Source organism: Silurus aristotelis (assembly GCF_946808225.1).
Source record: "Silurus aristotelis genome assembly, chromosome: 16".
NCBI lineage: Eukaryota > Metazoa > Chordata > Actinopteri > Siluriformes > Siluridae > Silurus > Silurus aristotelis.
Genome location: NC_139589.1, coordinates 7,683,235 through 7,698,394, shown reverse-complemented (window position 1 = coordinate 7,698,394; position 15,160 = coordinate 7,683,235). Strand labels below are relative to the sequence as shown.

Below are 15,160 nucleotides of genomic sequence, written 5' to 3'. Positions count from 1 at the left end.
GTTGGGAATGAATACGCAACTTTTTTTTTTTTATTGCAGGTTACCTCACAGAAATCGTACATTCTGTTAAAAATAAAAGACTATCAATAAAAAAAAGAGAATGTTTTTGGCATGAATGACATGATTTATGAGAAATATTAATATAAAATTATCCATTTCAGATGTGTTTAAGATGATCAAAGTTTGACTAATTTTGTTTAGGGCTGTATGTTCCGGATCGTGTGTGTGTGAGAGAGACTGCGTAAAAAAAGAATTAATATAAAACCACGGTTAAAGATAAGTAATATTTTCAAAAGATACAAAAAGTGAAAAAAAAAAACCTTAAGTATGTTTTATTGAAGATTTCTCAAACTATTTACAGTGACAGGTTTAAATCTCTACGAGTTTGAAGCATTCGGCTTTAGCTGGCCCCGGGTAGTGCAGTCTTACTGCAGAGACGTCCCAACAGCCCAGCAAGCTGGAGGAGAGAATTTACTCCTTCTGCTATCCTCATGTGGGTGTATCCAATCTCCTGAAAAATACACCTCATGTTAGCAAGCATGCAGTATAGCTAAATAGGCATACAAACATCGGGATTGTATTCACTGCACTTTACAAGTGGAAAATAAATTAATAATTTATTACAACAGAAATAAACACAGACATAAATTTAGATATACAATACTGCTGCATGTATAATTTTCCATAACAAGCTTTACATGTTTACGTGCTTGGTTGGGAACTGGTGATGTTTATGAGGCTAGTGTAGCATTTTAAAAACAAGTCAGCAAAGAGCATTTTAAAAGTTTCGAAATATCACATCATAAATTATATATCTGATATTGAAGATTTCTTGGTTTAAGGCTGTGCAGAAGAACCCGAAGAATTGATCTAAAGCCCTGAAAGATCAACAGTACATTTATGCACCAAAGCAACAAAAAAAGAAAAAGAAAGTACAATTACTACCTTGATAAACTCCAGCTTCAGGTACTCAGGCATCTGGAAGGTCTTACACACTCTAAAGATGTTCCCTATTATATCTTCAGGAGAGTAGCCAAGTGACCAAAGCTGTGATATTATCTAATGAATGAGAATATAGAACTGATCAATTAGCTGCATGATATTGTTTACGTCAAGTGCATGTTCCTATTTATTTGTGTGCAGAAACATGAGTCGTTAGTACCTTGTAAGCCTCGTCGATGTTTGCGTTGACGCAGTGCTCAAGCATGCTTTTAACCAGCAGGGGATGTGGCTCATCACATACCTGATCAGAAGAAACCAAATCCACTCTGTTATTGAGCGCCTCATGCTCACTGCTCAAGTTGATTATTTACCCCAGTTATCAAGGGGGGAAAACAGAAAACCCACCTTGAACACATTTTCACTGTTGATAAAACCAAATCCAGAATGGGTGGACTGCAGGTTGTTGAGTGCCTGGAAACACAAGCCGAATTGTAACAAGAGGCGTATATTTCTTGATTCGATCATTGTTAAATATTTACTAGATGGAAATAAATAAATAAAAATGTTTTAACTGTGTTGCTGAGGGATTTAATTTAGACAGCAAAGACGATAAAATAAATCTATTACCTGTTAGCTATATTAGCTATGGAATGGTACAAAAGTAAAGAGACAAACATTACATAAACATGTCTTGTCTTATTTAAATAAACAAATCTGCTACATTTTGTTTTGAAGTAAACTACTACTTTAACTAAGGAATGTTCACTAACCTGTCTCATGTCTCCTTGGGCTGTGAAAATAATGGCCTCCAGTCCATCATTGGTGGTGTGCAAATTCTCCTTCTCTACTACCTCCATTAGCCGCATCATAATCTGTTCATCCCGCAGTTTACTGTAGCGCAGCACGGCACAGCGTGACTGAATTGGTTCTAAAAGAACACAGCAGAGTCGTAAAGTCAAATCCATCAACAGCCATTACAGATATCTAACACTTTATATACCTGCTTTGGGAATTTTTCTGACCCTTTTTAGGGACTTGCATTGTAGATGCTCCAAATGCCTACAGACAGGTCACTCACCTATAATTTTATCTGATGCATTGCAGGCCAAAGCAAATCGGGTGGTCTTCGAATAGATCTCCATTGTTCTTCTCAGAGCTTGCTGTGCTCCATCAGTCATGCTTAATTCAGAAACAGCTAATTTAACAGAAATCTTCCACTAACTCAAATTTCAATAACTTAATAGCTAGAAAATTAATACACAATAACATTTTTTCATTAATTTTTTTAATTACCTGTCAGCTTCATCCAGAATGATGATTTTGTGACGTCCTTTGGGAAGAGTAACTTTTTGCTGGGCAAACATCTTGATCTTGTTTCGAACAACATCAATACCTCTGAAACAACAAAAACATGAGCATCTTGAGGTCCATGCAAAAGACAGCTTTATGTTTTTCTTTAGTCAAATCTCTAACCAATTTTGTCTTGGGAGCCACCTGCGTAATATTGTGTACTCCAAAATATTGTTGAAAAACTCCTCCTCCAAGTTGTGAGGTGGGGCCTTATTGATCAGACTGGTTTCTCCATCATGTTCAACAGATGCGTAATTGAATTAAGGTCTGGCACATCCGAAATCCAAGTCAACACCTTGAACACATGATCCTGTAGTTGGTTAACCACTTGTCCTCACTGTTTTTGGTACGTAGTAACAACTGCATATCTGCAGATGCTCTAACCCAGTCGTTCAGTCATTACAATTTTGCCACTTTCTAAGTCAGTTACATTCTTACGTTTGACTGTTATTCCTGCATCCTATCAGTGGTTTTAATATTATTGCTAATCAGTGTATAATGTAAAAACAAAATAAATAATTATAGTATACATGCAGTTTGACTCATTTGTTTCTGGAGTTTCATACACCAGGTAAAGCAAGTAAAACTAATACTTATGAATTCAAGATAAAACATTATTTTTTTTTTCATTTCATTGCACTGTGCACATCAACCAAGACTGAATAGTGCACATGCAACCTTGATAAGACAAATATCGATAATAAAAGAATCAGCTGTATACTATAAACTAACATACAGTACAGACCAAAAGTTTGGACACACCTTCTCATTCAAAGAGTTTTCTTTATTTTCATGACTATGAAAATTGTAGAGTCACACTGAAGGCATCAAGGGCTATTTGACCAAGAAGGAGAGTGATGGGGTGCTGTGCCAGATGACCTGGCCTCCACAGTCACCGGACCTGAACCCAATCGAGATGGTTTAGGGGTGAGCTGGACCGCAGAGTGAAGGCAAAAGGGCCAACAAGTGCCAAGCATCTCTCGGGGAACTCCTTCAAGACTGTTGGAAGACCATTTCAGGTGACTACCTCTTGAAGCTCATCAAGAGAATGCCACGAGTGTGCAAAGCAGTAATCAAAGCAAAAGGTGGCTACTTTGAAGAACCTAGAATATGACATTTTTCAGTTGTTTCACACTTTTTTGTTATGAATATAATTCCATATATAATTTCACGTGTTAATTCATAGTTTTGATGCCTTCAGTGTGAATCTACAATTTTCATAGTCATGAAAATAAAGAAAACTCTTTGAATGAGAAGATGTGTCCAAACTTTTGGTCTGTACTGTATATGCTATAAAATTAAAAACCCAGACTCTCTAACAGATTTTAGGCTGATCGCTCTCTTAGATCATGAACTACGTGCTCTAAAATCAGGAAATATTTGTAGGTCCCTATGGATATCACTATCTGCATAATACTGTAAATTTACATTTACATGACTTCATAAACGATTCTCAGAAAATACAGAGTTCATATCTTTATATCATAGATCAGAGTTTTAATAACATGAGCTCAGTGGTAGTTACCGATCATTTGAGGCATTCAACTCAAGCACTGCGTCCTTCATTGCAGGGCCCAGAAGAGCTCGAGCCAAACACAAAATGCTTGTTGTTTTTCCAGTGCCAGGAGGACCCTGAAAGCACAACAATCTGTCATTAGATATCCTACTATGATGTTATTGACTGTTAAGTGACAAAAAAAAAAATGAATGACTACTTACAGCAATAATGATATTGGGTACGTTTCCCTCTCTGGCAAACACCTGTTTAAAACATCCCAGAAATAAATAGTGCTGACTCAGTGATTAAACATAAATGGCTTTTATTAAGGTTTAATGTAACTGTCAATACATTTAATAAAAAGAACCTCTAAAACACGACAATTGTTTTGACAAACGTTCAGCACTATTTAAACAAAGGTATTGGGACACCTGACTTTTCCAGCCATACTCTTCCTCCAAACTATTACCAGAAAGTTGGAGGCACACAATTATAAAGGATGTTTGAATGTGGTAGCATTTCATTTACCCCTGAACTAATACACCCAAACATGTTACAGCATGGAAATGTCCCTGTGAACAAAACCAGCTTCATGAAGATATGGTTTACATGGGTTGAAGTGGAAGATCTTGAGGGCCTGCTATAGAGCACTGACCTCAACACTGTTGAACACCTTTGGGATGAATTGGAACACTGACTGCACCTCAGGCCTTCTCACTTTACATCAGTAACTGACTTTAACACCTTTGTGGCTGACAGCGCAAATCTTCACAAGCACACCCCAAAATCTAATGAAATATCTTCCAGGAAGTGTGGGGAACGGGGACTATATGTGGAATGAGATGTTTGAAAGAATCTTATGGTCAGTTGCCCACAACTGTATTAACCTTCAACTAACCCCTTCCTCTAGGAGAGTAAAGGTCTGGTGTAAAAACATAAAAACAAACAAACAAACTTACTTTAGCCTTCATTTAAGTAAGCAACAATGAATGAATGAAAGTGACACGAACAAACCTTTTTATTTTATTTTTGATTAAATGTTATATAAACAAGGGTTCGGGGACCAAAGTTGGCCTGTGGTGACACTTGATTTGTCCCACCATGCCATACATGAGAAGAGGGGGAAAAGCCAATTATACAGATAATCAATTATAGTTTGATACTTAAAATTACAATTAATTATAAGCTGCAAAATATTTTAAATTAAAATGAAAATAAGTGAATATGAATTAGCCCTATTTGGGGGAAAAAAAAAAACTTTAGCTGCATTAGGAATTAAACTTTATTGCACTATAAAAGGGATGATTTCATTGTTTAAATTGTACTATTTATAACTTCTTTCATTGAACTGAAAAACTTCGAAAGTAAAACTGATGTAGATACACAGGTTTGTAATCTGGATAATTTTCATGCTGCAATTTTCATTGCGAGTGACGAGGATCTACAGGATTAAAAATTAATTTATGCTTCAGGCTGCTTTATACAACCTCACCATGGATTAATTTCCTATACCTGCATGAATCCCAGAGTGTTGTTCCTAACCTAATGAACTCCTGATGGAGGATTTAACGGGGATGTTGTATGACTGTGCATGTAGGACATTTTGGAGACAAGGTGACGGAGGCATGAATGAGATGGTTTGGACATGTTCAGAGGAGGGACATGGGGTATATCGGTAGGAGAACACTGAGAATGGAGCCTTTAGAAAGGAGGAAAAGAGGAAGACCAAGGAGGAGGTTTATGGATGTGGTGAGGGAAGACATGCAGGTAGATGGTTTGAAAGAGGCAGATGTAGAGGGCAGGTGGGTATGGAGACGGATGATCCGCGGTGGCGCCCCCTAATGGGAGAAGCTGAAAGAAGAAGAAGTTGTACAGATGCAGATGGGGATATGGGGATGAACTATGAAGGACGGGGATAGTGTTGGCTACATTACACTTCCTGACTCACCTCTAGTCTGCTGACAGTTTCTTCATTTCCAACGATTTCATTCAGCTTCAGTGGTCTGTATTTTTCAACCCTACAAACAAACAAAAAAAACCCACCGGAAATACAAAAGGAATAAAGATTCTGTTAACAGTTACGCCATGCTGTTCACTGTAAAACTAATCTTACTCTTTATGAGGGAGGTCTGACATTTTTATTCTCTAACCGTACACGACTGATCTAAACCAGGATTATAAAAACACAACTAAACCCGTATCTGCTACAAGCTAACAGAATACCGCTTTACTCCTCCTAGCATTAGGTGCACTTATTAATAACATGTTTGAACCGGAAGCTGACTTTACCAAGGGAGTTCATAAGTGCTCGTCGAAGACTTCTGAGCCTTTTCTTTCGTATTACTCTGTGCATCTGTTTGACTTTGTTCACCATCAGCTTCTTTCATCTCCACGTCCATGACGACTCTCGCAGCGTCAGACCTTCCCGCGCCACCAAACACAGGAAGTTACGTCGAGGTGACGTCACTTCCCGCAGCACGACAGAACAGGGACAATGAAACCGATCTGATGACAGATTTTAGTGCTGTGTTTTTTCGTGTAATGGATTTAAGTTGTTTTATAAACCAAACACACAAACTGGGGCTCAGGAACTAAATTTGGCTTCTTTGACTTGGCCCTTCATGATAGAACAAAAAAAAAAACTTGAAAAAATAAGGACCAGCTTCCTGTTTCTTATTAGAGGTCACTGAGTATATTATGAGTAATTACTTTATTGTACAATACATAAGATTGTTTCTCCTTGTGCTAGAGGTTTATCTAAACCTGAACTTTGAAAATAGAACTGCATTTAAAAAGTAGATTACAGAGTCATGCCTTTCAATGAATGAATGAATGAATGAATGAATGAATGAATGAATTATTTATAAATCCTAAATGAGAATAAACATGGCTACCTTAGTGTAAAATATTGTTGAGTATAATAAAATGTTTATTTTCAGCCCCTGGCCCTCAATCAAGTTTAATTTTTGGCCCTTCAAGGAAAATGTGTGTTCGCCTGTTTTATTTGATTTATATATTAATGTAATTTAGAAAATATATTTATACTGAATGATCGATACAAGCTCACTTGTAGGTGTGTTGTGGTTTAAATGTACTGACATTACTGTATTGTATAATTACACATTTGCCAATGCAATATATAAATAAAATAAAAATCGATCTTAGCAAGAAAACACATCTTGAATGAAGAAAGAGCTATTCGTAAACCAATTTGTCGACATACTACCTTCAAGTTAAAAGTGTTGTTGTTGTTGTTGGTGGTGGTGGTGGTAGTGGTGGTGGTAGCAGTAGTAGTATAGTGATAAATATGAATTAAAAGTTCAACAAACATGAAATAAAAAAAAAATAATCTATTATGTAAACATATCTACATATCTAAAAAAAAAAAAAAGAAAAAGAAAAATAGGCATAATAATGTTGTTTTAATTATTTTAGATATGTATTATAATTTTTTTAAGACAATATTACATTATTTATTATTATTATTATCATTATTATTATTATTAATAATAATAATAAGAAGAAGAAGAAGAAGAAGAAGAAGAAGAAGAAGAGGAAGAAGAAGAAGAGGAAGAAGAAGAAGAAGACTACTACTACTACTACTACTACTACTACTACTACTACTACTGGTACTACTACTACTACTACTAATCATATAATTTGTTTATTTAGAAATCTTCCATCAGTATTGTAGATATGTATTTTTACTTACGGGTGCACAGCATATATTAAAATGATAAGTCTGTAAATTTTTAAAAAAATTATTTAATAATCTCTATTGTATAAAGTATGACAGTGAATAATGTAATGGGGAAGAGGAGAGACTGATAAGACTGACCCTGCAAGACAGGGTCTTACCTTCACAAAGTTAAAAATAGAGACACAGTGTACATTATCAACAAAGCTGAATTAGTATGACTTCTGATAATCTCATTTTGCCCTCACTATCCACATCGAACAGCTGCGAAATTTCAGATCGTTGTAACAGGTGTCAATGTAGAGGTCACTTTCTTGATATAAACTTGCATGAAAATACATGGCAGTAGAAGATTAACTATATTAAGATATCTTTCACTTGTTAAGATATTATTTTGTAATCCTATTATTAATAATAAAATTAATTAATTAATTATTGTAATTATAATTATTATTATCCTAAAAAGTTGCTTATTTACCCTTCTGTAAATCCTAAATCATGGTCTGAGTCGATTTTTATTATATTGCGCTTTAGTCAGGACTACACGCTGGATCGGGCACTAGTTAATCTAAGAACACCATGGTGATGAATTTAATGATAATGATGATGATGATACTAATACTATTACTATTACTACTATTACTACTACTACTAATAATAATATTAATAATAATGATTATAATATTAATAATTATTATCATTATTATTACATACACCAACCCCGAGCAAAATCACACAAACTTTTCCTCCAAACGGATAACATATGAAAATTATTTTCAGCACTCAATCTACTCATTCTATAAAAGTACTAGTTAATTTATTAAATTTATAAGAGATACTGGGAAAATGGCCTAAACACAAAAGTGCACAAAAGTATTTACTTAGTTGTTATAAATATAAATATATAACTGATTCAGTTCATCTTACTAGGATAAGACGCTCTATAAACAACATGTTGAAATTCCCATGAATGTCCTCCATCCCATCTGTTGAACTTCACACACTAACCAGAGGTCAATGTATATATAAGCCTGGATTAAACTGTTTACAGCTCTTACACGCTGAAACCATGAAGTTTGCTTCTGCTCTGCTTCTCTGCGCTTTCTGTTTCCTGGGTCTGGATGCCCAGTGCCCAGAACCAAACACCCTGAAAGATGCCGAGGGCAAGAAGATCTGCGCTCGCATGTTCGAAGATAGCAACTACTACTACGAACAAAGCTGTGGGGGAGAGTACATTGATGCCTACCCCAATGATGACATCCCAATCATTCCGTGGCGCTGGAACAATCGCATTTCTTCTCTGGTGGTGAACAAGATGTGCTCCCTGACCGTGTGGTCTCGCGTCAAGAAGAATGGAAGCAAGAGAAAGTTTTCCTCTGGCATCGTCTACCGCCTCAAAGACGTGCAGCAGGGCCTGCTCGGAAGCTGGGAAAACGACATCTCTGCATACTACTGCGTGTGCTAGATGCTGCTGAAACAAGCAGAGGAGGAGAGACTGAAAATTTGGTGATCTGAATAAATCAGATAAATTAATTGCACAATCTGTCAAATGTAAATGTGCAGACTTAAATGTTTTTAACATTGAATAAAACATCAAATTTATCTGCAATCTGAAAGGATGTCTGGATGCTTCACTAGTAGTCTTGATGACAGCTTCAAAAGAAACACTAACTAGAAATCTTACAAAAACCTTGCAAAAATTACATCTTTTTTTTTTTATTTTTATAATATGATGTATAAAAAAATAGAGAGGTTTTTGTTGAAGGCCCGTGGCTCTCTAGGCTCGTCTAAGGGATCCAGCTGAGTTGTGGGAATCCCTGTAGCACTTCTGTGCTCCTTGCTGTGTGTAGACCAATAAATGAATGAAAACAGCAGCTAATGAGGCAGCTGACATTAAAGTCCGGAGGTGGAATCCAGACCCCTATGGTGAGATCCACAACTCTTCTGCCACTGCTGATGGGCTAGGTGACAAGTGACAAAAAAAAACTTTTCCATCAGTTTTGAGTCAGCGTATGAACACAACTAAGAAAGAGCTCTCTGACTTTTTCGTTTAAATCCCAGCTCTACTATCACTTACATGATTAGGGCTCAATTATTTTTTTATATATTTACTTTTTTTTTCTTATATATTTTCTTACATATTTTCTTGACCATAAATGCTTTATACATATTAGAGCCTCGAGCTTAGGATACTGAGTCTTGGGTGACAGGTAAATATTTGGAGGTGGAGGGCAGAAAAACAGACTGTATCTCTGGTGACTCTGGCGAGCCGCAGGCTCTTAGTAACACCCACTTAAGTGGTTTCCAACAGACTACATATCTAGAAACAAGTATTCAATATAAAAATGAAAAACTCTATATTTTTCTATATACAAGGAAAAGTTCCTACACTAATAGGTCATAATATCTCCCAAAAATTAACAGCACTCTATTTTCTTTTTTCTCCATCCATGAAAGATAGACTCAATAGAAGGTCACACCACATGAAGTCTAGGACTCACCTATGCAGCCCGATATGGGGGGAGGAATAAGCACTAATTATGAGAGGAGGCAACCTTTCCCATCCCTCCTACCCATTTAACTCCTCAGAGTCTCCTCATTTGCTTCTGTAACATTGGTAATGTGAGCTTCATATAAGCGACAATAAAAATCAATTTCTGCAGTTACAATCTTGGACATTATCGGAGCTTCTCTGCGGTAAGTCTGACATTAAACCTTGAAAACTTGTCTTCATGCAGAAAATGAGAAATATATCAATGGCTATGTAAATGTGAAGCTTGGGGAATTTTTTCTTTATTTTTTCTTGGGGATAAACTGAAAGGATAACAATGAGGATATAATGAGAAATGCAAATAAAGTGCAAAATTGTAATATTGCATACTTATACTAATCAAATGTATGGTCATGCAGAATACTTAGGCTGTATAATTCTATTCATAAAATAGGATATTAAGACACAAAACATACGATACAGTGATTTCATTTGTGCTTTTAGTTTTATATCACTGAATCTATTCTATTTAATGCAACATATTAGATTTTCTCCTGAAATCTAAGGCAGCAATACAGTGTTAACTTCAATTCAGCTTAAGCTACAATTCATAGAAAAGGTTACTAAAGGGAAATTGTAGTAGACATTGGACGCTGAGCAGCTTAGTGGCTGCCTCATGAGGATACCTGTACTTGTGTTGTCTTCTCCCACTGAGCCTCATGCTGTGTATGACCAGCTGAGACCCAGACAGCCTCAACAAAACAATTACTGCTGCTCCATCTTACCCTGGCCTCTAATGAGAGGAAGGGAAAAAAGAACAGTTAAAAAGCAACAAGTGAAAATGAAATCACTTAGCTATTATGATTTAAATGCATTTTGGTTTTCAATATGATTTTTTTTTGCATGCTCAGGAAAAAAAATCTGTAACAAATCACAAAATGTTTTTCTTGACTTTTTTGCCATAAACATATCCCTGTGATCTCTGACTGTAGGAGAAAGCTAAAGCCCCTGCTTAGGATAGATCTAGGTTAAGAAGTGTTCCAAGCACAATGTCCAACAACATGGCCAAGATCGCAGATGCTCGGAAGACAGTGGAACAGTTAAAACTGGAGGTTAACATCGACAGGATGATGGTAAGCGACCAATACTATAATCTAGATATTGTCTACTCCTATATCTGAATAGCTCTGACTGCTCTAATATATCTTTTGTCCCTTTTTCTGTACCTCTGTGTTCATGTATACAAATTGCTTTCTCAGAAGACGATATATTTATAAAATGACAAGTATCACAGCTGAAAGTTTTTATTTTTAATAATAGTCTGTGCCACATTGCTGTGTTGTCAAAAGTTTAAGAAAAATATTTGCCACATTGAAGGTAGCCTCAGGCTCTGATAAGGCAGTGACTGTCTCTTCTTATTGGTCTCTTTGATTGTCCTATTGGTTCTCCACAGAGTTGTGCAGCTTTTTAAAAGATATAATTCACTACAATTCAAAATGTTTACAGAATTACCTACCTTAAATTGTATTAAAAGCAGTTGCTGCTGAGTAAAAATGTTATGATAATGTGAACAAGAGTTGGAAAATGAATTGACTGATTATGTGTCATATTTCTTTTTCCTTATGTGTCAAAAAAAAAAAAAAAAAATGTCTGGCCAGTGGGATTACAAAGAACAAATCAATCTGTTGTGTATTTGCTAATGTTGTGACTGTTAAACTCGTGAATTTCAAAGATGTGTTTTTAATATATTTCTTAATAAATTGCTTTGCTAATGTCATACCTCTATAGGACTATAGGAGCTATACTATACTATAGGAGCACTACCTAGTAATTTGAGGACATGGTGTGTGTGTGTGTGTGTGTGTGTGTGTGTGTGTGTGTGTGTGTGTGTGTGTGTGTGTGTGTGTGTGTGTGTGTGTGTGTGTGTGTGTGTGTGTGAGTGTGCTGCAATGTTGTTTGGGTATAAATGTTGTTTAACGCTAAAACAGTAGTATTGTATACGATGATAGTATAATCTTCTATTCTTTCACAAAAGTGTGTGATATTCTTGGTCCTCTAGCATTGTCTACCTAAATAATATCAGCTTAGTGATTCAGTGATCCAGTTCTACAGAACAGTTTTATTTTTTCTACAAAATGTCACATATGTATATACTATGTATATATGTACACAGTTGTACCTGATAAGTGAGTTAATGAGTGAACATAAAAGGTAAGCATATCTTATAAAAGGACTACTGAGTGCAGTGATCTATTTGCTCACCTGCATTTGCATCTGCTTTTTTTCAGGTGTCTAAAGCAGCCGCTGAGCTGATGTCCTACTGTGAATCTCATGCCAAAGAAGACCCGCTCGTCTCTCCCATGCCCAACTCTGAAAACCCCTTTAGAGAGAAGAAGATATTTTGTGCAATTTTGTAGTTTCCAGATCACTCACCTACACACATTCGGCATTTCATCTGAATGGTATTTAGATCTATGAACACGTAGGCCAGCTACATTTTTAATGATTGATCCAAACTTGTTTTATATAGTGACTTTCCAACTTATCCACTAGAACTGTATTTTCCAAATAGCTGTTTATATTTAAAAATATTTATTGTATTTAATTTGTTTGGTATATCTCTACTTACAGAAATATAACCTACATGTCACATAGGATCATGTTAGTTTTTGCATACAAGGAAATTGTGTGAATTTGTAAAATATAAAACCACATATGAAAAAAACCCTAAACAGCACCTTACCATTATATCTAATGTTCCAACTATTAATCCATCTTAATGCAGATTGTACATTAACATTATAATACTAAGACTCTAATACTATCTAGATTTCACATGCATACTGTATCATGTGATTCATAAATGTGGAAGTTGAGTGTGACGTTTCCGTGTGCCATAGTAATTTCTGTCATGCAGGACCCATAAATTATTCAGCGCTCTTTTAAAATGAGAGGCAACACTAACTACGCTGAAGATGTCTGTGTTTTTATCTTACCTCAGCATTTTTCATTACTGAGGTCTGTAGAAGCACAAGAAAAGACAAATTGACACAAAAGCTGTAAAAATTTTTTTTTTTTTTTCCTAAAACACGTCAGTGCTTGTCACTGTTCTCACGTGCTCAGTGTCTACTCAGGCATGGAATATGTTATCCTAGATCTGTGCTCTGAGCTGTTGATTCGATGCGGGCTAATGGATGAATCATCAGATTCATTTCACATTAAGATGACGCTAAGGCTTTCTTTTCTGTGTGGCTCAATTAAAAATGCATTTTGAGGTTGAGAGCAAAGTTCCCTTTGTCTCTGCTCAGTCAGGTATGTCGTGTCTGTTAACTTTCGTAAAGATGGTTTAATCATTAACCTGAAATACAACAGACTCGCCCATTCAATAAACAAACTTTGAAGAGATACATAGAAAAATATACTGTTTCATAAGCTCACCATACTTTTTCCTATGTGCTCTAAAACATTTTTTTAAGCACAGTTTATATAGATGACTAATTTGTTATATTTCTGTTCAGCATCAGGTAAAGACACACTGGATATTTTATGATAGTATTCACACTAATGGCAATAAAATAAGGAAGAATAAATCACGTGTTGTCAGTCAATTTCTTAAATGTTTTGTTAGGGCTTTCATATTGTAGCAGGAAATGCTTTATTAAAGATACTTTATTAATGCAGCTGTTTAGTCATGTAGCAGCTGGATGTTTCTATAAGATGTCTAGCATTTGCTGTTAGACAATGTTGTGTCATATTACTCTACATGTGCCTAATTAGAAGGATGCAGTCTGACTTATTTCAGCTAAACCTTGATGTTTTTCCCTTATAAAATAAAAAGACACAAAAATGTTATTAAATATTTCATATAAACTATAGATTAACAAAAATCTTAAAACACAGTGTTTAAAAATTTCATATACATTTAAAAAGTAAAAAAAAAAGAATACCTTGAGTACCGAATGTATTTATGGAGATTCTTTTTTAACATCTAAATGTTTTACCTACCATATACAATCCTTTACAAATTTATGAGTTTTGCCTAACTAAATAATTACATTCTGTTAGATCTTTAGATTAGATCAGTGTACTATGTACAGTTGTAACAGTAAACCAGTTGTTACATGGTAAATATCTGTTTTGCAATGCAAAAACTAATGGCTGTACAGTGTTCATATTAAATGTCATCGAGGGTTTGTTTTTCACTTTCTGATATTTCGTGCATTTCTCCAAAACTTAGGTCTATTTAATCAGGAAATAAATACGTAAAAACAAACGACACCAGGATGATTCATGTCAAACATAGTTCAACAACTGAATTCACAATGAAACATAAGTTCATTTAAATGTAATTAACAGATTTAGGAAACTAGGCCTGTTTATTTAAGAAACAAATGCAATGCATTAATATTACTTTATATAAAATCTGAATACAGGAACCTGACACATTTAAAGTTTCCACAATGAATCACTGACTAAAAAACAAATAACATTATTGTAGAATCAACAAAAATAATATTTCTCAACTTTAGCATTCCTATCTAATGGAGAGTCATTATGTTATAGGATTCTATATTTTAAAGAACCTTTAAAGCTGCCTCTTGAGATTCAGACAAAAATGCTTTGAGATCCTAAATTAGTCTTTTTAAAGAGTATATACAAACTCTTACAGTATATTTCATATTATATTGTCAACTGATATGCAGAATTATAAACTAATGATACAGCTGAGGACAATCATCACAAATGTACACTGTGAATTTAGACATGAATTTAATCAAATCCTATACTAAACAAAATGTATTTAATAACCACTTCTTTAGGAACATATTTACCCCTGACACTGTATACAGTGCAATAGTGCAATGCATAAAATCATACAGGTACAGACCAAGAACTTCCTTCACTGAAATCTGGCATTTTTTACCCATCCAGTTATGTTAAGCCTGTTCCCACTATAGCCTCATATTTGAAGCCTCTGATATGATCTTGTTTTTCTTCTGACCACTTGTAAAAAGTGAGTTACCATATCCTTCCTATTAACTTAAACCATTCCCCTATAAACTCTTTTATCATCATGATGTTTTCACCTGCACCTCTGCTGCTCTCTGGATGTTTTGTGAATGTTCTTGAACCTTAAAAAGGCTTGTATGTGAAATTCCCAGGCAAGGAAGATAACATTTTT

General features: G+C 35.2%; 3 protein-coding genes across 3 annotated transcripts; 2 read left to right on the top strand and 1 right to left on the bottom strand.

The window, feature by feature from the left end:
• Positions 1-312: 312 nt before the first annotated feature.
• On the bottom strand, positions 313-6,285 carry rfc2 (replication factor C (activator 1) 2). The gene is made up of 11 exons (XM_083564924.1): positions 6,080-6,285; positions 5,739-5,808; positions 4,012-4,053; positions 3,818-3,924; positions 2,236-2,337; positions 2,021-2,121; positions 1,713-1,870; positions 1,348-1,413; positions 1,163-1,243; positions 946-1,059; positions 313-511 (listed from the first exon to the last, which is right to left on the bottom strand). Exons 1-11 carry the CDS (start codon positions 6,187-6,189, stop codon positions 401-403), a joined length of 1,062 nt encoding a protein of 353 aa, XP_083421050.1. The 5' UTR covers positions 6,190-6,285; the 3' UTR covers positions 313-400.
• Positions 6,286-8,556: 2,271 nt separating this feature from the next.
• On the top strand, positions 8,557-9,089 carry LOC310738676 (syncollin-like; the record flags this gene model as incomplete). Its single annotated transcript, XM_083563836.1, has 1 exon — positions 8,557-9,089. One exon carries the CDS (start codon positions 8,557-8,559, stop codon positions 8,950-8,952), a length of 396 nt encoding a protein of 131 aa, XP_083419962.1. The 3' UTR covers positions 8,953-9,089.
• Positions 9,090-9,180: 91 nt separating this feature from the next.
• On the top strand, positions 9,181-12,415 carry gng8 (guanine nucleotide binding protein (G protein), gamma 8). Its single transcript, XM_083563837.1, has 3 exons — positions 9,181-10,184; positions 10,971-11,111; positions 12,267-12,415. The coding sequence occupies exons 2-3, from the start codon at positions 11,028-11,030 to the stop codon at positions 12,393-12,395; spliced, it is 213 nt and encodes a 70-aa protein (XP_083419963.1). The 5' UTR covers positions 9,181-10,184; positions 10,971-11,027; the 3' UTR covers positions 12,396-12,415.
• Positions 12,416-15,160: the final 2,745 nt, after the last annotated feature.